The sequence below is a fragment of the Ranitomeya variabilis genome, chromosome 4 (genome assembly GCF_051348905.1).
Source record: "Ranitomeya variabilis isolate aRanVar5 chromosome 4, aRanVar5.hap1, whole genome shotgun sequence".
NCBI lineage: Eukaryota > Metazoa > Chordata > Amphibia > Anura > Dendrobatidae > Ranitomeya > Ranitomeya variabilis.
Window position 1 is genome coordinate 746,335,895 of NC_135235.1, and position 27,490 is coordinate 746,363,384.

Here is a 27,490-nt window from a genome sequence, read left to right on the forward strand (position 1 = left end):
CTGTGGGGTGTTCCCGGTATACGGAGGCTCCTGTGGGGTGTTCCCGGTATACGGTGCTCCTGTGGAGTGTTCCCGGTATACGGAGGCTCCTGTGGGGTGTTCTCGGTATGCGGTGGCTCCTGTGGGGTGTTCCCGATATACGGCGACTCTTGTGGGGTGTTCCCAGTATACGCAGGCTCCTGTGGGGTGTTCCCAGTACACAGAGGCTCCTGTGGGGTGTTCCTGGTACACGGCTGCTCTTGTGGGGTGTTCCCGGTTTACGGTGCTCCTGTGGAGTGTTCCTGGTATACGGTGGCTCCTGTGGGGTGTTCCCGGTATACGGTGCTCCTGTGGGGTGTTCCCGGTATACGGTGCCCCTGTGGAGTGTTCCCGGTATACGGTGCTCCTGTGGGGTGTTCCCGGTATACGGAGGCTCCTGTGGGGTGTTCTCGGTATGCGGTGGCTCCTGTGGGGTGTTCCCGATATACGGCGACTCTTGTGGGGTGTTCCCAGTATACGCAGGCTCCTGTGGGGTGTTCCCGGTATACGGAGGCTCCTGTGGGGTGTTCCCGGTATACGGTGCTCCTGTGGAGTGTTCCCGGTATACGGTGCTCCTGTGGGGTGTTCCCGGTATACGGTGGCTCCTGTGGGGTGTTCCCGGTATACGGTGCTCCTGTGGAGTGTTCCCGGTATACGGTGCTCCTGTGGGGTGTTCCCGGTATACGGAGGCTCCTGTGGGGTGTTCCCGGTATACGGTGCTCCTGTGGAGTGTTCCCGGTATACGGTGCTCCTGTGGGGTGTTCCCGGTATACGGTGGCTCCTGTGGGGTGTTCCCGGTATACGAATAGCAAAAAAATACCCTTAATTTATCAGAATAACAGATAAAATACAGAATTTATTATTAATCCTCTAAAAACATGAAACAACCACAAACAGTTATACACAAACAACACTTGACCGTGCACTCTATGCCACCCTAACTCCAAATTGTCCTATACTGAATTCTACCTGTCAGCGGAGGTTGGCACCCTAAACATATAATACGAGAATGGCGCCCCCACTCCTCGACGGCTTGCCCTATGACTCCTTGCTTGCGCACTAATTGTAGTGTTTCAGACAAGAATACAGTCATGCATGACAGGAAAATATTTGGGACAACAAGACCTTTGTTTGATAAGGCAAAATAATGGAGGGTGCTAGAACACGGACACAGACAATGGTGCAAAACTAAAAAGTGCTTGTGAAAAAACAAAATGTGACAAAAACTGATGCTGTCCACTATTTGTTAGCCTGCCTAGCCTGTGGGGGTTGGCACCCTACTTGTCAGCGGATATGGCGCCCCCACTCGGCGGCGGCTGTCCCTAGGTTGACCCTACTGATAATTAGATGTCAACTGACCAGAGATATGTACGGTTATGCTCAAAGTGAAGTTTTGAATAAATATCACACTTTGGCCATATGGACCGAAAAAACAGCAATCAAATGATGATATCTTAAACGGCAACTAACTATATACATAGCTTGACAGCAAAAGATATAGGATGATACTTATGGTTGATGGGAAGTAACACGCCTCGACGCGTTTCACCTAATTGGATCATCAGGAGGCCATGATATGTGGATGCTGCATGGAATCAGAGTTTATCCCCTTATATACATCCAGAAATGATAAAGTGGGCAGTGCTAATAGAGAAACAGCAGAGCCAGATCACAGCCGCCATTTTGTTGTGGTGCTGGAACATATACTTAATTAGTGAAGCCCTTACAATGAAGGACACATAGAGCTATAGCCTTATGGGCAAAGGAATACTCTGGCGTCGCATTATCACGTGCCTTAGATACTGCAGTGGTTCGTCTATATAACACACATGATGATACCGGAACTGCTGCCGGCGTGCTTGTCAGCTGAACCGCACGCCGGGACGCCCATGCTGACCACAGATTCGCGCTCAGCCAGAGCGCTGTGTATGGATTCCGCATCAGGGTGCCGGAGGGAGGGAAGTCAGATGACTGCGCGTCATCATCCAGATGCGCACGCCCCCTACAGCCCACTGCGCATGACATTAACGCTCCAATGCCCGTCCCCGGTCCCAATCAGGAGCGCAGACATCACCTAGCAACCTGGGAAAAACAAATAGCGTGCGTATCAATCAGCCCGCACGCTGATGCGCATGTCAGCGCACATAGATATGCTAAGCATAAGTTACAGCTAAGAACGCTATTGTAGCCAGCGTGCTATGATTTTATTGTTCATATTTAACCATAGATGGAACGAATAGCAATACAACCACAGGCTGACTCACATAATTTTAATTTAAAGAAACTCAAATGTATATGTGATAAACAAAGCACCTAGATGTAAGCGAATGATCATGTGATTTAGCGGCTAGATAAAATAATGCTCAGGATAATAACGATAACCCACATTTGGAAGGGGGGATGCATATAAATGAGGAATACAATAATAAAAAGGAAAAGATGTAATTAAATTGGGAAACCCAAAAATGATAATAAATGATGATAACAGTCAATGCTGCAAGTCCCTATAACAAAAAGGGACGTAAACAATGAAGCATGGCTAGCTCTGTTACCAATACCCAATGATCGGTGCCCCAATGGAAAAACACCCTAAACAATTGAGGAAACACAACCAGCATTTATAAAAAGCAGGCATACGACACATTTTCGTTTAGACCCAGCGGGGCAATGCAATTAATGCGATGAATCCAAGCACATTCTTTCTGCAATAAGAATTTGTCAAAGTTTCCCCCTCTTGGGTTTGGAGTGTAAACATCTATGACGCAGAAGGAGATCTCATCCACCCTGCCACCATGAACATCATTTATGTGTCTAGCTATTGGGGTGTCCCGTTTGTGCTTAATGTCCCCCGCATGCTCGCCAACGCGCCGCCTCAACTCTCTTTTGGTCTTGCCAACATAGTCCTTGGGACAACTGCATGTGGCAATGTAGACGACCCCACTGGTTTTGCAGTTGGCGAAATCACGTAGGTAGAACCTCTTACCAGTCGTAGAGCTGGTAATATATTTACCCGGTCTCATAAGTTTACAGTTGACGCAGCCACCACACCTGAAAAACCCACATACTCTTCTATCAAGCCACGTACCTACCGACGTAGTACGTCTCTTGAAATGGCTATGCACCAAGTTATCCTTCAGCGATTTACCTTTTCTATATGTGACACGCGGGCTAGAGCCAACAAAGTCACTCAGATCAGGGTCATTTAGTAAGATGTCCCAGTATTTAGATAAAACCTTAATGACCCTTTCATTTTGGCAATCAAAAGTACCAATAACTCTAATAACATCATTGTTGACAGCAGGTGGCCTAGTGCTGGTTTGTAGCAGAGTAGTTCTATCTAATGATAGGGCATGTTCGTATGATGTCTCAATGACAGCTCGTGGATAACCCTTATCCAAAAATCTCCTCCTCATATCGAGGGATTGTTGTTTGAAGGTGTCTGCATCTGAACAGTTTCTTCTGAGCCTCATAAACTGCCCTTTGGGGATACCGCGTTTTAGAGGTCTCGGGTGATGACTGTCCCATCTCAAAAGGCTATTTGTGCTCGTTGGTTTACGATAGATTTGAGTTTTTAATGAACCATCATCTCGTTTCTCAATGAGCACATCCAAAAACGACAGACGTTTTTCATCAATTTCAAAGGTAAATTTCATGCCAATGTCATTGTTATTGAGTTCATGGACAAAATCAATAAATTCTTTCTTGCTCCCTTGCCATATGACGAACACGTCATCAATAAATCGATACCACACCCCCACAAGGTGATGCCACCATCTACTGTCATCAGAAAAGACCATGGTTTCCTCCCACCAGCCCAGGAACAGGTTTGCGTACGACGGGGCACAGGGGCTCCCCATCGCAGTGCCCCTGAGCTGGTGGAAGTACTTCCTGTCAAAAATAAAAAAGTTTTTGGTGAGTGTGAAGTATAGCAAGTCAATGACAAATTGGTTATGAGCCACATATTTAACTGCTCTTGATCTCAAAAAATGCCCCACTGCCTGTATCCCCAAAGCATGTGGAATGTTACTATATAAGGCTTCTACGTCTATAGAGGCCAGAAGAGAATTGTTGTCCAGATGCATCCCCTCGAGTTTTAAAAGTAAATCGGAGGTATCCCTTATATACGATGGAAGACTTAGTACAAATGGGTGAAGAATTTCATCGACATAAATGCCACAGTTTTGTGTTAGAGACTCAGATCCAGATACGATAGGACGTCCCTTTAATGGTTCCAACCCCTTATGCACTTTGGGAATAGTATAAAAAGTCGCAATAAGGGGATAAGTGGGCAATAAGAAATCAAATTCATTCTTTGATATAAGCTCATTTGTACTGGCTGTGTTCCTGGTATACGGTGGCTCCTGTGGGGTGTTCCCGGTATACAATGGCTCCTGTGGGGTGTTCTTGGTATACGGTGGCTCCTGTGGGGTGTTCCCGGTATACAATGGCTCCTGTGGGGTGTTCCCGGTATACGGTGCTCCTGTGGGGTGTTCCCGGTATACGGTGCTCCTGTGGGGTGTTCCCGGTATACGGTGCTCCTGTGGAGTGTTCCCGGTATACGGTGGCTCCTGTGGGGTGTTCTCGGTATATGGAGGATCCTGTGAGGTGTTCCCAGTATACAGCGTCTGGTGTGAGGTGTTTCCGGTATTCCGGCAGCTCCTGTGGGGTGTTCCCGGTATACGGAGGCTCCTGTGGGGTGTTCTCGGTATACGGAGGCTCCTGTGGGATGTTCCCGGTATACGGAGGCTCCTGTGGGGTGTTCCCGGTATACGGAGGCTCCTGTGGGGTGTTCCCGGTATACGGAGGCTCCTGTGGGGTGTTCCCGGTATACGGAGGCTCCTGTGGGGTGTTTCCGGTATTTCGGCAGCTCCTGTGGGGTGTTCTCGGTAAGCGGTGGCTCCTGTGGGATGTTCCTGGTATACGGAGGCTCCTGTGGGGTGTTCTTGGTATGCGGTGGCTCCTGTGGGGTGTTCCCGATATACGGCGACTCCTGTGGGGTGTTCCCAGTATACGCAGGCTCCTGTGGGGTATTCCCAGTATACAGAGGCTCCTGTGGAGTGTTCCTGGTACACGGCTGCTCTTGTGGGGTGTTCCCGGTTTACGACGCACTGATGCGGTCATATGACGTTACACATGAAACTTATTAGCTTTCGCTGTTGAACATAGTGCGAAATGTAAACCTGCTTCATGGCACTGCCGGACAGTCACCAGCAGAGGGCGGGCGTGTGCACAGAGGAGGGAAAGGAATGATGGGAACTGTAGTTTTCAGGGTATAGGAAGCTGGAAACTGAAACTAAACGTTATGTTGTCCATTGTCCACACCTCGTCTGGAGAAAGAAGAGCAGGGACAGGTAGGAAAACAATGTCCGAGGGTTACCGAACTCGCTGAGGTTTTATAGCCAGGTCCTGGCCCAACTAGAGGATAAGCTGCTGCCAATGTGCCAGATACAACAGGATGCCTTCACAGGGGAAGTCCTGGCCTCACCAGGAGGCAAACATGCACAGTATTAGGCCGGCGTCACACTAGCAGTATTTGGTCAGTATTTTACCTCAGTATTTGTAGCCAAAACCAGGAGTGGAACAAATAGAGGAAAAGTATAATAGAAACATATTTACCACTCCTGTATTTATCACCCACTCCTGGTTTTGGCTTACAAATACTGATGTAAAATACTGACCAAATACTGCTAGTGTGATGGCAGCCTTAGGCAGGTGGTTTTAACTCTTTAATGACCTGTGACATGCGTGGTGTGTGGAGTAGACTATGGAGATGAGCCTTTTCCATACCGGGCAGACGCCGGCTGTGTGATACAGTCACGACCTACCCGTAACATCAGCCAGCCATTGCAGCTAGGCCTCTATATAACATATGAATCTTTAAGTATCCCTCGACTGCTATGACAACCCATTTGCATCCTGCGATCGCGTTACATGGCGGGTCTGTGAGCATCGGAAGTGATTACCACTTCCTATTCTCTCACGGAAGGCTGCATCTAAGAGGTCAAACTGTTGCAATCGGAGATAGCTAGCAGTTACTCCAGAGTAATGCCTGTATAACACAGGTGGCACCCATGCTGTATAGAGTGGGTTCAAGAACTAAGACCACTCCATACAGTTCACACAGAAAAACCTACTGCAAATACTCAGTTTGTGAACAAGCCATTAGGGCCTTCACCTATGGCGGATGTCACCAATGACTGATTAGGAGTCACCAAAAGTTTAGACTCCCCGATATCCATAGTTCTCCCACATTGGACGGTCACCTGGTCACTGTGAAATTGGGGGGGATCTGACTACTTCAATCCAATGTGTTTGAGGGTCTATACAGTGCCACGGTAGTTCCTGCATACCCAGCCAGGCGATGCAAACCTTTGCCTATTTGCGTCATGTGTGTTAGGTCGTAAAAAGGACATCATGCCAGACGTACTAATCAAAAGAGGAGTTGAGTCCAACTATAGAGGTGGCCGCTGGACCAGAATCTTACAAATCTTTTTGCCTAAGGCCGGGGTCACACATGCGTGTTTTACGGACGTAAGAGCGCAGAAACTACGTCCGTAAAACTCGCATTACATGCGGCACAATTATTCTCAATGGGGCTGCTCCTATCAGCCGTATATTACGGTTCAGTATTATACGGCTTTCTACGGCCGTACAAAATCGCAGCATGCTGCGTTTGTCAGCGTATTGCGCAAAAAAAATCGCCAATGAAAGTCTATGGGGGCGAGAAAAATACGGATTCCACACGGACCAGCAGTGTGACTTGTGAGAAATACGCAGCGGTGTTAGTGAAAAGTCGGTAATTCAATTGCCGGCTTTTCATTTCTCCTGCACAAACCCGACAGGATATGAGACATGGTTTACATACAGTAAACCATCTCATATCCCCTTTTTTTTTGCATATTCCACACTACTAATGTTAGTAGTGTGTATGTGCAAAATTTCAGCGCTGTAGCTGCTAAAATAAAGGGTTAAATGGCGGAAAAAATTGGCGTGGGCTCCCGCGCAATTTTCTCCGCCAGAATGGTAAAGCCAGTGACTGAGGGCAGATATTAATAGCCAGGAGAGGGTCCATGGTTATTGGCCCCCCCGTGGCTACAAACATCTGCCCCCAGCCACCCCAGAAAAGGCACATCTGGAAGATGCGCCTATTCTGGCACTTGGCCACTCTCTTCCCACTCCCTGTAGTGGTGGGATATGGGGTAATGAAGGGTTAATGCCACCTTGCTATTGTAAGGTGACATTAAGCCAGATTAATAATGGAGAGACGTCAATTATGACACCTATCCATTATTAATCCAATTGTTTGAAAGGGTTAAAAAAACACACACACACATGATTTAAAAGTATTTTAATGAAATAAACACAGCGGTTGTTGTAATAATTTATTGTTCTCTCAATCCATTTCCAGGCCCTCGCTTGGCAAAATAATAAACGCACAAGATACATACCTTCTGGTGAACCGTCTCGTCCCACGAAGTAATCCATCTGAAGGGGTTAACTAATATTACAGGCAGGAGCCCTGCTAAATGCAGCTGTGCTCCGTGCTTGTAATTCCCCGGCGAATGAATGAAATGTAGGTCATTGACCTACATTTCCTTCAGTCGCGGTGATGCGCCCCCTGGTGGATGTCCTCATATGACCTGGAGCGTGGGAAAAAGTTCCCAGGCTGCAGTTCATGAGAACATCCAGCAGGGGCGCATCACCGCGACTGAATGTAAGTACAGATCCAGCTTTCCTTTCAGCACCCGGGGATTACAGGCACGAGCGAGTGGTTTATCGCAGCTCCTGCCTGTAATATTAGTTAACCCCTTCAGATGGATTACCTCGTTGGACGTGATAGGACATCAGAAGGTATGTATCTTGTGCGTTTATTATTTTGCCAAGCGAGGGTGTTCCTGATGGATTGAGAGAACAATAAATTATTACAACAACCGCTGTGTTTATTTCATTAAAATACTTTTTAATCATGTGTGTGTGTTTTTTAACCCTTTCCTACAATTGGATTAATAATGGATAGGTGTCATAATTGACGCCTCTCCATTATTAATCTGGTTTAATGTCACCTTACAATAGCAAGGTGGCATTAACCCTTCAATACCCCATATCCTACCGCTACAGGGAGTGGGAAGAGAGTGGCCAAGTGCCAGAATAGGCGCATCTTCCAGATGTGCCTTTTCTGGGGTGGCTGGGGGCAGATGTTTGTAGCCACGGGGGGCCAATAATCATGGACCCTCTCCTGGCTATTAATATCTGCCCTCGGTCACTGGCTTTACCAGTCTGGTGGAGAAAATTGCGCGGGAGCCCACGCCATTTTTTTCCACCATTTAACCCTTTATTTTAGCAGCTACAGCGCCCACATTTTGCACATACACACTACTAACATTAGCAGTGTGGAATATGCAAAAAAAAAGGGGATATGAGATGGTTTACTGTATGTAATCATGTCTCATATCCTGTCGGGTTTGTGCAGGAGAAATGAGAAGCCGGCAATTGAATTACCGGCTTTTCACAGATATCGCGCTGAAGTAAATATAAATACAGAATATATATATATGTGTCTCAATGACATATATATATATATACTGTATATATGTTTTCCCTAACATTTGAGCACATAAATCCATTAGATGTCGGTTTTGCAAGCCTGCGCGAAAATCTCGCAGTACGGATGCCATACGGATTACATACGGAGGATGCCATGCGCAAAATACGCTGACACACCCTGACTACGGATCAATATTTTGGGAACATTTCTCCGTATTACGGCCGTAGTACGGACGTATAATACGTGGCGTATTGTCTTACGCCAAGTGTGACCCCAGCCTAACTCTGCTTTATTATGTCTTCTCACACCACCTTGATAGCAAAGCCTCCTCCTGCTCCAGTCCTGAGCATCTATGCAGATGGAGTGCTGTGAACAACTGCTATGAAAACACATGAGCGCATGCGTTCATTTCTGGATGTCCAGGACCTACGCAGGCGCAGATTTAAGCTTGATTGTAAGTTGATCGATTCATTTTATTTGCACTTGTGCAGGTACGGAACAACTAAAAATTGGCGCATGTTCAGTCAGTTGGCATGGAAGTTTTTGACTAACGTGTCATGGTGTACTGTGAATCGTAGAGAGTCCATGTACTAGTGCAGTGTGTTGGGTTGGAAGTGGCTGAAGGACATGTCACATCATGTCAGCCACCATTTTCAGGACAGGAGCTGAGTTCCCGAGAACAACCTAAGTTGATAGAGGCCAACTCCTTTATGGTGACACAAAGACTGCTGTTAGTTGTTAATGACTTGTTGTTCGCAGATCATTTTAATCAGGAATCATTATTTCAGGTCTGGCTACTGTGGATCGTGTTCGGGAGAATTGACGCAGCTGAATGAACGAACAGGTGCCAGAGCTGTTGAGTCTTGCTTCAACGGTCGTGTAAATAGTCTTGGATACATCTTACAGGACTGAATTGTGGTAAAATTGCATCAACAAGTCTTATAAGTTTTCATTGACACCTGGACAAGTCGAGCGACTTACAGCTGAATACTGTCTTCACAATGGCTTTGGCTGATTTCCGAGAAGAACTGAACTGCTCCATCTGCCTAAACATCTATACAGATCCCGTCACCCTGAGATGTGGCCACAACTTCTGCTGGGTCTGTATTGACCGTGTACTGCTTACCCAGGAGGCATCCAGTGTTTATTCTTGTCCCGACTGCAGAACCGAGTTTCCTGAGCGTCCAGCGTTGCACAAAACCATAGCACTCCGTAACATAGCTCAGAGTTTTCAGTCTAAACAGGAGGTTGAGGAAACTTGTGGCATCTTGTGCACTTACTGTGAGTTCTCCGTACCTGCCGTTAAAACCTGCCTACATTGTGAAGCTTCTTTATGCAACAAACACTTAAAAAAACACAGCAACTCGAACGATCACGTCCTAGTAGAACCCACCACGACTCTGGAGAATAGAAAATGTACTACACATAAGAAGATGCTAGAGTACTACTGCGCCGAAGACTCGACCTGCATCTGTGTCACCTGCTGCCTAGTCGGAAAACACAAAGGACATGAGGTAGAACCAATTGACGAGGCATCTGAAAAAAAGAGAATGAAACTCCGAAACATCTTGGAGAAACTGACCTCAAAGCGAGTGGAGACTGTGAAACAAGTCCAAAACCTAGAAGGTCAAAAACAGAAAGTAAAAAAGAAGGCTTCCCGAGAATCGGAGAGGGTCAACTCACTCTTTAGAGAGATTGAGAAGCTTCTTGTAGAGCTAGAACAGAATGTTTTAGGTGAGATCTCAAGGCAGATGGATCAGGTGGAAACTGCAGTCTCTGAGCTAATCCAGCAGCTCGAATCACAGAAGGAAGAGTTGTCCAGGGAGATTTCCCACATTGAGGAGCTGTGTCTCCTGGCAGATCCACTAGCTCTCCTTCAAGAATATGAGAAATATGATTTACGTGGAGCTGCTGAAGAAGTTAATGAAGACCAAAAAGAAGACAGTAAATTGTCTGAATATGTGGGTGATCTGGATAAAAATGTAACCTCTTTGACATTACATACAGGTTTGGCAGATATAATGGCACATTTCAAGAAGGGTCTCTACATTGTGGAGGTTTCAGACCTCCTGCTAGATATCAACACAGTCGCCAGAGATGTTTGCATCTCAAGCGACCTGAAAACCGCTCGTTATTTGAGTAATCAGAAACATCCAGAATCTCCCGAGAGGTTTGAGGACTGTCAGGTTTTGAGCACCAGAACCTTTTCATCAGGCCGCCATTTCTGGGAAGTTGAAGTTAGCAAATCGGGGTACTGGATGATTGGGGTGTGTTACCCTAGTATAGGCCGAAAAGGGGATCAGTCGTACATTGGGAACAACGAGAAGTCCTGGTGTATATCCAGGTCCAAGTCAAAGAAGCATCATTATTCAGTGATGCATCACGGCAAGATTATCCATTTGCCTTGCAAGTTTTCCAGTCAGAGATTAGTGATATATCTGGATTACGAGGCTGGACAGTTGTCCTTTTACGAGCTATGTGAGCCGGTTAAACACCTGCATACTTTCACTGCCGCTTTTACCGAACCCCTTCATGCTGCCTTGTACATATGGACTGAATGGGTGGCGATCAGGAGCTAGATGGAAGGCTTTATTATAGAATTCAGGACTACAAAAATTTTCAGTCAGAAGATCCCTTCAGTGGTAAGCTCCACACTTTACGAAATCCCAAGGGAACCGGACACTTTGTGAAGAGACTGAAACCTCTAAAACTAGGCTGAGGTGCCCATTACTATCAACACAAAAGTGATACTAACCCTCAACGTCACATTTGAATTCGGAGAAATCGCTTGAGATTTGCGTTACAGATTTCCATCAATGGAAGAAATGGACACACAATGATGTCATCTTCTGGCGTGACTTATAAGTAGATATCTTGGATTGTTGATGTTTTCTTCCATAAACGTGATATACAGTGGGTACGGAAAGTATTCATACCTCTTTAAATTTTTCACTCTTTGTTTCATTGCAGCCATTTGGTAAATTCAAAAAAGTTCATTCTTTTCTCATTAATGTACACTCTGCACCCCATCTTGACTGAAAAAAACTGAAATGTAGTAATTTTTGCAAATGTATGAAAAAAAAGAAAAACTGAAATATCACATGGTCATAAGTATTCAGACCCTTGAGCTACTACAGCCATGAGTCTTCTTGGGAATGATTCAACAAGTTTTTCACACCTGGATATGGTGATCCTCTGCTATTCTTCCTTGCAGATCCTCTCAAGTTCCATCAGGTTGGATGGTGAACGTTGGTGGACAGCCATTTTCAGATCTCTCCAGAGATGCTCAATTGGGTTTAGGTGAGGGCTCTGGTTGGGCGAGTCAAGAATGGTGACAGAGTTGTTCTGAAGCCACTCCATTGTTATTTTAGCTGTGTGCTTAGGGTCATTGTCTTGTTGGAAGGTGAACCTTCGGCCAAGTCTGAGGTCCAGACCACTCGCGAACAGGATTTCATCCAGGATATCTATGTGCTTGGCAGCATTCATGTTTCCTTCAATGACAACCAGTCGTCCTGTCACTGCAGCTGAAATACACCCCCATAGCATGATGCTGCCACCACCATGTTTCACTGTTGGGATTGTATTAGGCAGGTGATGAGCAGTGCCTGGTTTTCTCCAAACATACTGCTTAGAATTATCACCAAAAAGGTCTATCTTTGTCTCATCTGAAAAGAGAATCTTATTTCTCATAGTCTGAGAGTCCTTCATGTGTTTTTTAGCAAACTGTTTGGGCTTTCATATGTCTTGCACTGGGAGAGACTTCCATCGGGCCACTCTGCCATAAAGGCCTGACTGGTGGAGGGCTGCTGTGATAGTTGACTTTGTGGAACTTTCTCCTTTCTCCCTACTGCATCTCTGGAGCTCAGCCACAGTGATCTTGGGGTTCTTCTTTACGTCTCTCACCAAGGCTCTTCTCCCATGATTGCTCAGTTTGGCTGGATGGCCAGGTCTAGGAAGACTTCTGATGGTTCCAAACGTCTTTCTTTTAAGGATTATGGAGGCCACTGTGCTCTTACGAACCTGGAGTACTGCAGAAATTCTGTTATAACCTTGGCCAGATCTGTGCCTTGCGACAATTCTGTCTCTGAGCTCCTTGGCCAGCTCCTTTGATCTCATGATTCTCATTTGGTCTGACATACACTGTGAGCTGTGAGGTCTTATATAGACAGATGCATGTCTTTCCAAATCAAGTCCTATCAGTTTAATTAAACACAGCTGGGCTCCAATGAAGGAGTAGAACCATCTCAAGGAATTTCACAAGGAAATGTACAGCATGTGACCTAAATATGAGTGTCCGAGCAAAGGGTCTGAATACTTATGACCATGTGATATTTCAGTTTCTCTTTCTTATTAAATTTGCAAAAATTACTACATTTCTGTTTTTTTTTTCAGTCAAGATGGGGTGCAGAGTGTACATTAATGAGAAAAAATTGAACTTTTTTGAATTTACCAAATGGCTGCAATGAAACAAAGAGTGAAAAATTTAAAGGGGTCTGAATACTTTCCGTACCCACTGTATACCTATCCACATGGGCGCTGGGGGCCTTACCACTAAGATGGAGGATCCTAAAGTACCCTGTGTGAATGGAGCAGTAGTGAGCATGTGCGACCACTGTCTATAGGAGTGGTGGTCACACATACTCACTATGGCACATTGGGGTCCCCGTTACTGGATCAGTAGGGATCTCTGCAGCAGGAAACCAAGTGATTACACATTTAAAGGGGTTGTCCGGCCTTGGGTTACAAGTCTGTAATCGTTCTACACTGACGAGCAAAAGGGTAACAATGCTTTGACCAGATGACTTTTAGGCTCCATATCTCACCATCCACTATTGCTTTGAACATGAGACCACCATCATTTTATAGACAATCATCTTGGCTATCTCACACATAAATGTGACTTCTGTTCTTGATCAGTGTCACGAATCCCTCCATGCTGCCACTATTTTGTCACGTACCCGCTCTCAGCACGCGACTTGGGGTTGCGCCTGCAAGTTTTAATCTAACTCCCCTCTCTCAATCCAGCTTTCAACCTCTGTCCTATGCTGTAATGGGAGCATAAATCACACACCGACCCAGGCCACACACCTGCTCAGACACGCTGCCACCACTCACCGAACACACGGGCTTCTGCACCCTGAGGGGGGGGGTGAATATGAACTGGATCACATCAGCTAGGCTATCCCTCAATCTGTGAACACCCCCCTTTGGGTGTAGGTCTAATTTATAGAGTCACCCTGGAGGTCAGATTTCTAGATCAGCCCCTCTTGTTGATATTTTAATTGCTTGTCTCTGATTGGACCATGGCCACTCCACCAATGAATATTTTCTTTTCTTCTGGGATTCCCTGTGTCAAAGTTTCTCACAGATAGATGTTGTTAGGCTGTAATTGACATCTCTCTTCAAAAGAGCCAAAGGTGTCAAGCGCTTCCTCTCCTTCCTGGTCCATAGCTAGGCCCCCTGGCGAGATTGGAGACAGAAGGCTGCTTTCTCAGGATAATACATATTAACACCTTGGTGAGACATGCAGCCTTCAGGGCAGATGCTATACCACTGTAAGTTACACATGTGAACCTATACATATTTCACTGCACACATATATATTTATACATATTTCACTACAATCAGATTCAGGCATGTCTCGACAGAAATCTGATGCCAAGTCTCTTCTGCCTGTTCCCAAAGTTGGTGCACACTGGTTGCCTCACTTGGGTATGTGTACAGCTGTTTCTTCACCTCTCCCCACTAGGGTTGGACCAGGTTGAGGTCTGGGGACTGTGGGAACAATCCAGCACCTCTGCTTCATTGTCATTGAGCCATTTCTTCTCCAATTTCGATGTGTCCTTCTGGTTGTTGTCCTGTTGGAACACTATGTTGCCCTTTTCAAACCCATAGTACTCGAGTGTATGAAGTAACTCGTAGGATACTCACATATAGCTCAGCAGTGAGACCACCATCAATCCTGGTCAAGTATCCAACGCCTTTGGCTGTGAAACAACCCCATTTCATCAGGCTTCTTCCACCAAACTTGACAGTTCTTACAATTTCTCAATCTTTCAGCCCCTTTTTGCCTTGCTTCTTCCAGATTTATCAGAGTCTCGTCTATTGATTTTCAGTTAATTGCTCTAAATCATCTGTTTCCATTCTTCTACTGTCCACTTTTCGTACGTTTTTGCAAACTCAAGCCGATGCTTGTTAACCCCTTCCCGACCTTTGACGCATACGCTGCGTCATGAAAGTCGGTGCCAATCCGACCTGTGACGCAGCGTATGCGTCATGGAGGGATCGCGCTCCTGCAGATCGGGTGAAAGGGTTAACTCCAATTTCACCCGATCTGCAGGAATCAGTGAAGTGGTGCTTCAGCCTAGGGGGGGTGGCTTCACCCCCTCGTGGCTACGATCGCTCTGATTGGCTGTTAAAAGTGAAACTGCCAATCAGAGCGATTTGTAATATTTCACCCAAAAAAATGGTGAAATATTACAATCCAGCCATGGCCGATGCTGCAATATCATCGGCCATGGCTGGAAAACCTAATCTTTCCCCCCCACACCCACCGATCTCCTCCCCAGTGCTCCGTTACGTGGTACGCCCCCCTAAGTCGTCCTGTCCGCTCCTCCGTCCTCCTGTCCGCTTCCCCCGTGCTCCGGTCCCCCCTCCCTGTGCTCCGGTCCCCCCCCCCGTGTTCCGATCACCCCCCTTCATACTTACCGGGCCTCCCGGTGTCCGTCCGGCTTCTCCGTGGGCGCCGCCATCTTCCAAAATGGCGGGCGCATGCGCACTGCGCCTGCCGAATCTGCCGGCTGGCAGATTCGTTTCAGATGTATTTTGATCACTGCGATATAGCCTATCACAGTGATCAAAATAAAAAAAATAGTAAGTGACCCCCCTTTATCACCCCCATAGGTAGGGACAATAATAAAAATAAATAAAATATATTTTTTTCTTTTTCTACTAGGGTTAGGGTTAGAACTAGGGTTAGAATTAGGAGTAGGGGTAGGGGTAGGGTTAGGGCATGTGCACACAGTGCGGATTTGGCTGCGAATCCGCAGTAAATTGCCGCGGATCCGCAGCGGATTGGCGCGGATCCGCAGCGGATTGGCCGCTGCGAATTCGTAGCAGTTTTCCATCAGGTTTACAGTACCATGTACACCTATGGAAAACCAAATCCGCTGTGCCCATGGTGCGGAAAATACCGTGCGGAAACGCTGTGTTGTATTTTCCGCAGCATGTCAATTTTGTGCGGTTTACGCAGCGTTTTACACCTGTTCCTCAATAGGAATCCACAGGTGAAATCCGCACAAAAAAACACTGGAAATCCGCTGTAAATCCGCAGGTAAAACGCAGTGCCTTTTACCTGCGGATTTTTAAAAAATGGTGCGGAAAAATCTCACACGAATCCGCAAAGTGGGCACATAGCCTTAGGGTTAGGGTTGGAATTAGAGTTAGGGTACCGTCTCACAGTGGCACTTTGATCGCTACGACGGTACGATCCGTGACGTTCCAGCGATATCCATACGATATCGCTGTGTCTGACACGCAGCAGCGATCAGGGACCCTGCTGAGAATCGTACGTCGTAGCAGATCGTTTGGAACTTTCTTTCGTCGCTGGATCTCCCGCTGTCATCGCTGGATCGTTGTGTGTGACAGCGATCCAGCGATGCGTTCGCTTGTAACCAGGGTAAACATCGGGTTACTAAGCGCAGGGCCGCGCTTAGTAACCAGATGTTTACCGTGGTTACCAGCGTAAAAGTAAAAAAAAAAAAAAATTGTACATACTCACATTCCGGTGTCCTTCAGGTCCCTTGCCGTCTGCTTCCCGCTCTGACTGTCTGCCGGCCGGAAAGTGAGAGCACAGCACAGCAGTGACGTCACCGCTGCGCTCTGCTCTCACTGTACGGCGTGCCTTCCCTTCCGAGCCATGCCGTGCGCCCAAACAGTGGTTTACCCCCACATATGGGGTATCATCGTACTCAGGACAAACTGGACAACAACATTTGGCGTCCAATTTCTCCTATTACCCTTGGGAAAATAAAAAACTCCGGGCTAAAAATCATTTTTGAGGAAAGAAAAATAATTTTTTATTTTCATGGCTCTGCGTTATAAACTTCTGTGAAGCACCTGGAGGTTTTAAGTGCTCACTATGCATCTAGATTAGTTCCTTGGGGGGTCTAGTTTCCAAAATGGGGTCACTTGTGGGGGAGCTCCAATGTTTAGGCACACGGGGGCTCTCCAAACGCGACATGGTGTCCGCTAAAGATTGGAGCCAATTTTTCATTCAAAAAGTCAAATGGCGCTCCTTCCCTTCCGAGCCCTGCCGTGCACCCAAACAGTGGTTTACCCCCACATATGAGGTATCAGCGTACTCAGGACAAATTGGACAACAACATTCGTGGTCCAGTTTCTCCTTTTACCCTTGGGAAAATAAAAAAATTGTTGCGAAAAGATCATTTTTGTGACTAAAAAGTTAAATGTTAATTTTTTCCCTCCATGTTGCTTCTGCTGCTGTGAAACACCTGAAGGGTTAATAAACTTCTTGAATGTGGTTTTGAGCACCTTGAGGGGTGCAGTTTTTATAATGGTGTCACTTTTGGGTATTTTCAGCCATATAGAACCCTCAAACTGACTTCAAATGTGAGGTGGTCCCTAAAAAAAATGGTTTTGTAAATTTTGTTGTAAAAATGAGAAATCACTGGTCAAATTTTAACCCTTATAACTTCCTAGCAAAAAAAAAAATTGTTTCCAAAATTGTGCTGATGTAAAGTAGACATGTGGGAAATGTTATTTATTAACTATTTTGTGTCACATAACTCTCTGGTTTAACAGAATAAAAATTCAAAATGTGAAAATTGCAAAATTTTCAAATTTTTCACCAAATTTCCGTTTTTTTTCACAAATAAACTCAGAAATTATCGACCTAAATTTACCACTAACATGAAGCCCAATATGTCACGAAAAAACAATCTCAGAACCGCAAGGATCCGTTGAAGCGTTCCTGAGTTATTACCTCATAAAGGGACACTGGTCAGAATTGCAAAAAATGGCAAGGTCATTAAGGCCAAAATAGGCTGGGTCACACTATATTGAAGTCAAGCAAGGGTTCTTCACATTTTTGTCGGGCCACTATTCCAGACTTGTTGCAAGTCAAATTTATGTATATGTATGAGATAGCCAAGATGATTGTCTATAAAATGATGGTAGTCTCATTTTCGGAGCAGTAGTGGATGTTGAGATATGGAGCCTGACATTCAGAAGGTCAAAACATTGTTACCCTTTTGCTCATAAGTGTATGTGACTGCAGACTTGTGAATACCTCACATTGTGCTGTAAGGATTCTCCGGGAGCAGGCGGTCTTATGACCACAAGTATAGAGGAAGGACTTGCCCACCTGGTTGGCACGTGACCGCATGTATTCCAATCACATACTTGCGGTCACATTCCCAGCACTGGAGAATCCTCACAGCACAATTTGAGGTTTCACAAGTCTGCAGTCACTCTAAAGCTGGAAAAACCCTTTAATAAATATGATAAATGTTGGTTATGGGACAACCCCTTTAAAGAGGACCTGTGCCTTGCGCCAACAATTGAGTTAGATACCTTGTAAAAAATCCCTGAGCTCCCCTGGTTCTTCTGCTCTTTTCCATTCTGCACTGTGTCGCTCCATTGAAGAGCTATTCACATTTGTTTCTTCTGGAGTACACTATGTGAAATCTCTGCTTTGCAGTCCAACTGGGCGTATGTTCAGAGTCGTCTTGGGAAACCTGCACTTTCACCCCTCCAAGACACTGCTAATCAAAGCTTGGCAGCTGATTTAGGGGTCTTATCAGAAGGCTCTGAAGAACTTCCCAGTTGGACTGCAAAGCAGAGATTACACATAGGGCGCTGCAGAAGAATCAAATGTGAATATCTCTGCAATGGTGTGACACAGAGCAAAAACGAAAAAAGTGGCAGAATCGGGAGCTCAGGAAGTTTTACAAGGTATTTAATTCATATTTTTAGAAATTGATTTGTTCTCTATAAGTAAGAGTTTAGTCATTAGCAGCTTGACAGGTCTATATTTCGGACTACTTTGGTGGATTCTTGGTGGTGGTTTTTAGGATGCTGTCATAATATGTACAGTGAGGCAATATTGGACCATTTATTTACCGTTAATTGGGTGAGGTTCGGTTTCTCAGTTTAGATAGTATTCTTTTACTTTTTTGGGAGTGGAACCACTTTGTTCTTTGAGCCCAAAAAGATATATCAGATATTTTTCTGAAAATCACAGTTAATTGCCTAGGACAACTACAATATCGGACTCTTTCTCTTCCGATAAGTGGTGTCAGAGGTGTCTGGTAACTGATCGTCTCTCCAGTTGTATAGAAATGCATTTTCTTAAGAGTATTTGAGACCGATAGTGAATGAACATGGCCAAAGATACCGTTGTAGTTACTCTTTAATAAAGTTTATTTTCATGCATCATGGTTTCATTTAGAGGGTCTTCTACCACCTTGGAGTCTGAAGGAGTGTACTGATAAGATGACCTATACTCTTCAAATATGCTATTGTTCTTTGAAGCCCTAATGTCATGCTGTGACAGTCTTTGGTAAGGAAGGGGGGCCTCAAACTGTCCCTGTAACTGGGACCCTAACGATCCCTGTCCCACGGGTACTCTTGAAGGTAGAGAGGTCCGAGTCATTTACAGGGTCCTCTACCACCTACCTGGTGTTTGTTGGGAGCTTGGGGTGCATGCGGTCCACATCTATCTGATATTTACTAGTGGTGAGCGAATATACTGGTTACTCGAGATTTTGCGAGCATGCTCGGGTGACCTCCGAGTATTTTTTAGTGCTCGGAAATTTAGTTTCATCGCCGCAGCTGAATGATTTACATCTGTTAGTCAGTATAAGTACATGTGGGGGTTGCTTGGGAATCCCCACATGTAATCAAGCTGGCTAGTAGCTGTAAATCATTCAGCTGAGGCGATGAAAACTAAATCTCCGAGCACTAAAAAATATTTGGAGGTCACCCGAGCATGCTCGCAAAATCTCGAGTAACGAGTATATTCGCTCATCTCTAATATTTACCTATCCTATAAATTGATGATAAACGTCCATCTTGGAAAAACCTCTTAAACAGTTCAAACAACTACGGAAAACTTTGACTACAATTTTTGGAATGAGCCAAATCATTACCTCTTCATTTATTACACTGATGTTACACTAAATATGCCAGATTTTGACACGATTTGTTAGCCAAGACAAAATATTTTTTTTTTTCAATGTCTTGGACTATACAGTTCCCTCTTGTAACTTTTATGTACAGATTTTTGTTTTACTATCTGCCTATGATAATGTGTACAAACTGTAAAGCGCTGCGTAATATGTTAGCGCTATATAAAAATAAAGATTATTATTATTTTATGATCCAATACTTTCAACTCAAGGTCAGACTGACCTTGGAATCTGATGGAGTGTACTGATAAGATGACCTATACTCTACAAATATGCTATTGCTCTTTGAAGCCCTAATGTCATGCTGTGACAGTCTTTGGTAAGGAAGGGGGGCCTCAAACTGGAACTGGGACCCTGAGGCCATGTGCACACGTTCAGTATTTTTCGCGCTTTTTTCGCTTTTTTTCTCTATAAAAACGTGATAAAAACGCGAAAAAAAACGCTAACATCTGCCTCCCATTATTTTCAGTGTATTCCGCCTTTCTTGTGCAAATGTTGCATTTTTTTCCGCGAAAAAATCGCATCGCGGAAAAAAAAAGCAACATGTTCATTAAATTTGCGGAATTGCGGGGATTCCGCACACCTAGGAATGCATTGATCTGCTTACTTTCTGCATGGGGCTGTGCACACCATGCGGGAAGTAAGCAGATTATGTGCGGTTGGTACCCAGGGTGGAGGAGAGGAGACTCTCCTCCACGGACTGGGCACCATATAATTGGTAAAAAAAAAAAGAATTAAAATAAAAAATAGTCCTATACTCACCTTCGATGTCTTCCCGCCTCTCAGCGATGCATGCTGCCGCTTCCGTTCCTATAGATGGTGTGTGTGAAGGACCTGCAATGACGTCGCGGTCACATGACCGCGATGACGTCGCGGTCACGTGACCGCGACGTCATCGAAGGTCCTGCACACACACCATCTATAGGAACGGAAGCCGCTGAGGAGATCGGCTGTCTGCAGGTGAGTATAACCATTTTTTTTAATTTTTTGTAAACACTATCTTTTACTATTGATGTTGCATAGGCTGCATCAATAGTAAAAAGTTGGTCACACTTATCAAGCACTATGTTTGACAAGTGTGACCAACCTGTCAATCAGTTTTCCAAGCGATGCTACAGATCGCTTGGAATACTTTAGCATTCTGCAAGCTAATTATTCTTGCAAAATGCTAAAAAAAAACGGGAAAAAAACGCAAAAAAAAAAAGCTGATTTCTTGCAGAAAATTTCCTGTTTTCTTCAGGAAATTTCTGCAAGAAATCCTGACGTGAGCACATACCCTGAGGGTATGTGCACACGTCAGGATTTCTTGCAGAAATTTTCGGACATTTCTGCCAGAAATCCGCATGAATTTTTTGCGTTTTTTGCGCTTTTTTTTTTTGCGGAATTTATGTGTTTTTTCCGGACACTCCAATTTCATGGGAAATCCGAAAAAAATCCGCAAAAATAATGAACATGTTGCTTCTTTTTCCGGAATGCGTTTTTTTTGCGGAAAAAAACCCGCAACATTTGCACAAAAAATGCGGAATGCATTCTAAATGATAGGATGCATAATGTATGCGTTTTTTTATGGGGTATTATAGCGTTTTTATTGGGGAAATCCGCAAAAAAACCGCAAAAAATCCTGAAGAAATCCTGACGCGTGCACATACCCTCACGATCCCTGTCCCATGGGTACTCTTGAAGGTAGAGCGGTCCGAGTCTCTGACCTTACTATGCTCCTGTTAAACCCTGATCTGTCCTCTCCCCGATCCATGAGGCATGGGACAGAAATGTAAGGTAAACAAGACACAAAGACAAAACAGGGATAACGGAAAACCTCTGTCATACAAAAGCACTAGCTATCAGTAGGGAGGAGGATAGGGACAGGGAGGAATAAACTAAATGGGACCAGGAGATAAACGCACACGTACTACAGTTACCACAGAGCATTACTACAACAACTCTACTCCAATCACGTAGCTTTAGCACACAGCACAGGAAGATGAATCTTTCACTGGCAGGAACAATAAGGTAATGACCAGATCAGATCAGAAGCAGCTGAAATGGAGTTGCATGTTTCTGACCAGCATAGAAAGGGTCATTAACCTCTTCAGCACCAGAGGTAACCACATCCATTTTGTATGGGACACAACTCACACCATCTCTGAAGAAGACCTGCAATTCAGTACCCTGATGTGACTGTCTAACTCCAGGTCTTCCAGGAGGACGTGACACCTTTGTGACGCCTAATATAAAAGAACTAAAACTTTAGCTGTTTGAACTTTGACTAGTGATAAAAATAATAAAGCCAAAGGCTTAATATAAGACTTTTTTCCTCTGTGTCCAGGAAGAACAGTTAATGTATGTCCTATATATAGAGGGTATTGTCCCTTCTGATTTCCAGACACCTTGGGGGTTATGTTTCCAACATGTAAAGCATCATTACCATCTATTTAGACAATAGGTGATAATTTTCAGATCCGCGGCGATCCGCAAGTTATCCAAAAATGGCATCTGAAATCTGCATGGGCGCCAACGCTCCTCTCTGTCTATGGACATGGTCGGAGGATCTTTCGACATTGCAAATCCCTAAATGCTATAAAACTGCATGGATTACTTCTTGTAGGGCCCATATATTGTTGTCTTTCCTATACACGTATTAGCAGTTGAATAGGTACGTATAGTACTCTTAATAATACTAGACAAATAAGCAAAGGAGCTACAGAGGTAGCATATGAAGGTGTCAAGGCCCTTCTGCCACATAAGACATAGCTCCCAACCGTCCCTCATTGTGCGGGACTGTCCCGGTTTTCAGCCTTTGCCCCGCTGTCCAGCACGGGACGCTCTGATCCCGCAGACAGCAGGAGAACGAGCCGACGCGCCCCCTTGTAAGCCATGCCCCGGGGCCCTTACCCTTCCGTATGGCTGCCTGCTTTCTGTGCACAGGACCTGTGATGAGGTCACAGGAGGGGAGGAGTCAGGGGTCACATGATCGGGACCTCCGTGGATTGCAGGACTCGGCTGCCTTTGCTTGTTGCCAACTTGCTACATGGTGCTGCAGCCGCAGGATAAGGTAAGTAACGCCTTGTGTGGGGTCAGGAGGTGTACAGTGTGGATGTAGCAGAGCCGTGTGTGTATGACCTGTATGGAGTGGAGCTGTGTGTGTACGATGTGTATGGAGCAGAGCCGTGTGTGTATGAGGTGTATGGAGCGGAGCCGTGTGTGTGCGAGGTGTATGGAGCGGAGCTGTGTGTGCGAGGTGTATGGAGCGGAGCCGTGTGTGTGCGAGGTGTATGGAGCGGAGCTCTGTGTGTGCGAGGTGTATGGAGTGGAGGCGTGTGTGTATGAGGTGTACGGAGCGGAGCCGTGTGTGCGCGAGGTGTATGGAGCGGAGCCGTGTGTGCGCGAGGTGTATGGAGCGGAGCCGTGTGTGTATGAGGTGTACGGAGCGGAGCCGTGTGTGCGCGGTGTATGGAGCGGAGACGTGTGTGTGCGGTGTATGGAGCGGAGCCGTTTGTGTATGAGGTGTACGGAGCGGAGCCGTGTGTGCGCGAGGTGTATGGAGCGGAGCCGTGTGTGCGCGAGGTGTATGGAGCGGAGCCGTGTGTGCGCGAGGTGTATGGAGCGGAGCCGTGTGTGCGCGAGGTGTATGGAGCAGAGCCGTGTGTGTGCGAGGTGTATGGAGCAGAGCCGTGTGTGTATAGTGTGGATGTAGCAGAGCCGTGTGTGTACGAGGTGTATGGAGCAGAGCCGTGTGTGTACGAGGTGTATGGAGCAGAGCCGTGTGTGTGCGAGGTGTATGGAGCGGAGCCGTGTGTGCAAAGTGTACGGAGCGCAGCCGCGTGTGTAGGAGTAGCTATGTGTGGCCATTATATGGTACGAAGTATCATGTGCGGCCAATATACAGTATGGAGCATCATGTGTGGTCATTATACAGTATGGAGCATCATGTGCGGTCATTATACAGTGTGGAGCATCATGTGCGGTCATTATACAGTGTGGAGCATCATGTGCGGTCATTATACAGTGTGGAGCATCATGTGCGGTCATTATACAGTATGGAGCATCATGTGCGGTCATTATACAGTATGGAGCATCATGTGGGGTCATTATACAGTATGGAGCATCATGCGCAGCCAATATACAGTATGGAGCATCATGTGCAGTCATTATACAGTATGGAGCATCATGTGTGGTCATTATACAGTATGGAGCATCATGTGCGGTCATTATACAGTATGGAGCATCATGTGCAGTCATTATACAGTATGGAGCATCATGTATGGTCATCATACAGTATGGAGCATCATGTGTGGCCATTATACAGTATGGAGCATCATGTGTGGTCATCATACAGTATGGAGCATCATGTGTGGCCATTATACAGTATGGAGCACTGTGTAGCCATATTTTTTTGTTTTTAATTATTGTATATGAAACAGTGTGATCAGCAGTGTTAAATGGGTGTGGTTGGGACGTGGATATGGGTGTGACTAATTATGAATGGGTGTGGTCAGAGGCGTGGCCTAAAATTTGCTGCAGCGCACGTTGCGCGCCGCAAACTTTGTCCCTCTTCCCCATCTTCAAAAGTTGGGAGGTATGAGAAGATCCAGTATTTTTAATGTCACATGAAGATTGAAGTGACTTGGGTGAGATTTTGCATTGTGGCCTGATAGATGAGCCTCAAACCATAAGGTAAATATTCCATGATTCTGTTCTGCTCTTTCCCCCTCAGAAAATGAAGTCACTTGCAAGCCTACAGTCAACAACCTTTCGTAACCCACTAGCACCTTTATGTGCTGACTTTTGTAATTTCATGAACAGCGTTGGAGGATTGACCTTTTTCCTATTGACAGGAACAGTATATCTCGCATACCTTGTCTATCAAGACTAATATGTGCCTAAACTCCTTGATATAACCAGGAACGCCCTCATTCATTCCACCTTCTAGAACGATGGAAGCCGTAGATCTGAAGGATGAGCTGACCTGCTTCATCTGTAAGTCCATTTTTAAGGACCCTGTCTCGCTGAGATGTGGACACAAGTTCTGTCGTGAGTGTGTCGATCGTCTGCTGGGTGAACAGGACTCCACTCGGAACTATAAATGCCCTCACTGCAATGAAAAATTTAGTGAGAGGCCATCGCCACAGGGGAACGTCACTCTCAGCAGCATAGCAGAACGTTTGTTGTCTACCAATCAAGAGCAGAAAGAGGTGGAAGAGGTGATCATCTGCGATTACTGCTTTCATTCGTCTGTAGCTGCCATTAAGTCCTGCCTACTGTGCGAAGCGTCTCTATGTGAGAATCACCTAAGACTCCACAGCAAGGCCCCAGAGCACATCTTATGCAATCCCACCTCATCCCCAAAGATCAAAAAATGTCCTATTCACAACGAAATCTTTAAGTATTACTGCTCCAAGGACAACGACTGCATGTCTTGCTCACTGGTCGGAAATCACAAAGGGCATGAGTTAGAGCTCCTACCTGATGCTGCATATAACATGAAGACAGAGCTACAAGATATCCAGGAGAACCTCTCTAAAATTAAAAATGAGGCTGAGGACAAACTCAAGATCCTACAAGACCGCAAGACAAAACTTCCAGAGAGAGCTGCTGAAATAAAAAAGAGACAAACGGACATCATACAAAACAATCGAAATCAGCTCGACCTGCTACAAATCCAAGTTCTAAGTGAGACCTCGTGTCAAGAAGAGAAAGCGTCGTTATCACTCTCTGATAAGATCCACCAACTAGAAGAAGACAGGGATGACCTGTCCACTGAAATGAGCAATATCAAGGAGATTTGCGTTATCACTGATCCATTAACAGTCTTACAAGAAGGTGCCTCCCATTTTCAGACTGAAGATACAAAAGATGAGGACAGTACCAATACAGATATCCATTCAGTTGCAAACTTGGCACCTACCCCTACCAGAAAAGTACATTCTAGGTCACACCGAACCAACAATGGGTCACATGAAAAAAACTATAAACCCAAGGTGGTCCTGTTAGGCCATGGCTTCAAGTTAACCACATCAGCCCACTATCCAGATATCCATTCAGTTGGAAACTTTGATGAAGGTCTGATCTGTGAGATGTTACACACTACGCTATCGGATATAGTGATGAGTATAAATAATGACCTTTACTGTCGTGAAGCTACTGGTTTGACACTGGACGCTCAAACGTCTTCTAATAATGTTTCCTTATCAGGTGACTTCAAATCGGCCTCCAGAACTGAGAACAATCAAAATCTTTATGAGCACCCTAAGAGATTTACCACCCATCCCCAGGTGTTAAGCACCATGAGTTTTTCAGGTCGGCAATACTGGGAGGTGGAAACCAGTGGGACAAATTACTGGATGATAGGGATGTGTTATCCCAGTATGGAGAGAAATGGGCCAAAGTCCTTTGTGGGGGCTAACTGCAAATCATGGGCTTTAAAGAGAGAATACAATCGGTATTCCGTGAGTCATGGTGGAAAAGTTGTCTTCTTGACAAAACAGAGTTCTGCGGAAAGAATCAGAATTTACCTGGATTATGAGGCCGGACGTCTATCGTTCTATGAGCTTTGTCACCCATTACAACATCTACACACCTTCAAGACCACCTTTACTGAGCCCCTCCATGTTGTCTTCTGTGTGTGGAACCAATCCTGGTTAAGACTCCGGAGCTAGAGATAACCTCATCATGACAGGAGAGCTACTACAAAATTCACAGTAATTATCGAAAACCCCAAATTGTCCTCCTTTCTCGGGTTGGAAAATATTTAATTCAGCGATTGACCGAACGAAGAGGGACTTGATAGAAGAGGGGCCTCATGGACTTAAAGCGGTGGTCTCAGTTCTGAATCTGGAGGTGAGCGGTGACGATGATGTTACGTCTACACTTCCGGTGTCATGAAAAGGACGAGTTCATAACGGTAAATTGGAGATCATGCATGAACCTTGTCAAGCATAAAGATACAGCGGCCACCTCAGATGGCTGGAGTGGTGCTAGACAATCCTCTTAGAGGGGATCTCCAGAATTAAGCCTTGGGTCACACCTGTTCACAGGTTGTATGCAATCTTAGAACTGAGCTCCTGGATGTGAAGTTGACTTGTGATACCACAATCGACCCATGCACAGCCAAAAGAAGCCAAAATTCTCTACTGTTCCTCTAAGCTCAACCTTTTTATCATTAAGGTTTTTTTTAGATTTTCTGGATATATAATTTTATAGCACTGTATGGTTTGTTTGTTTTTTAGTAATACTTCCAGACTAGATAGAGTACTATGATAAAATGTTGGCGGCCTACAGCCACCAATGGATGGGCAATACTGTTAACATTGAGTTCCCTGTTGAAATGTATGCAGTAAGCTCTAAATCTCCATCCTGAGGTTGCTACAGGAAGATCGTGGGGGATTAGGAATTATGTTTCAGATAAATTAACTTTGCAAATGAATAAAAATGATTCTATCTACAGTATCGTAAAAAACAAGTAGCATTTATTATAATAGTATATTGAGAATTCAAGCATCTAGAACCAAATAAATGGTACAGGAGGAGGGGTACTGTGCAGTGTGTATATACAGGACAGGAGGAGGGGTACTGTGCAGTGTGTATATATACAGGAGGAGCGGTACTGTGCAGTGTATACAGGACAAGAGGAGTGGTACTGTGCAGTGTATATATACAGGACAGGAGAAGTGGTACTGTGCAGTGTATATATACAGGAGGAGTGGTACTGTGCAGTGTA

General features: G+C 45.3%; 2 protein-coding genes across 3 annotated transcripts; both read left to right on the top strand.

The window, feature by feature from the left end:
• Positions 1 to 5,290: 5,290 nt before the first annotated feature.
• LOC143766717 (E3 ubiquitin/ISG15 ligase TRIM25-like) lies at positions 5,291 to 11,492 on the top strand. Of its 2 annotated transcripts, none has more exons than XM_077254574.1 (2): positions 5,291 to 5,369; positions 9,352 to 11,492. In XM_077254574.1, exon 2 carries the CDS (start codon positions 9,565 to 9,567, stop codon positions 11,140 to 11,142), a length of 1,578 nt encoding a protein of 525 aa, XP_077110689.1. In that variant the 5' UTR covers positions 5,291 to 5,369; positions 9,352 to 9,564; the 3' UTR covers positions 11,143 to 11,492. The 2 variants fall into 2 exon arrangements, with proteins under 2 accessions (XP_077110689.1, XP_077110690.1); XM_077254575.1 differs by lacking the exon at positions 5,291 to 5,369 and adding an exon at positions 8,924 to 9,017.
• Positions 11,493 to 24,657: 13,165 nt separating this feature from the next.
• Positions 24,658 to 27,208, top strand: LOC143766718 (E3 ubiquitin/ISG15 ligase TRIM25-like). Its single transcript, XM_077254576.1, has one exon. It carries the CDS (start codon positions 24,708 to 24,710, stop codon positions 26,427 to 26,429), a length of 1,722 nt encoding a protein of 573 aa, XP_077110691.1. The 5' UTR covers positions 24,658 to 24,707; the 3' UTR covers positions 26,430 to 27,208.
• The last annotated feature ends 282 nt before the right edge of the window (positions 27,209 to 27,490 follow it).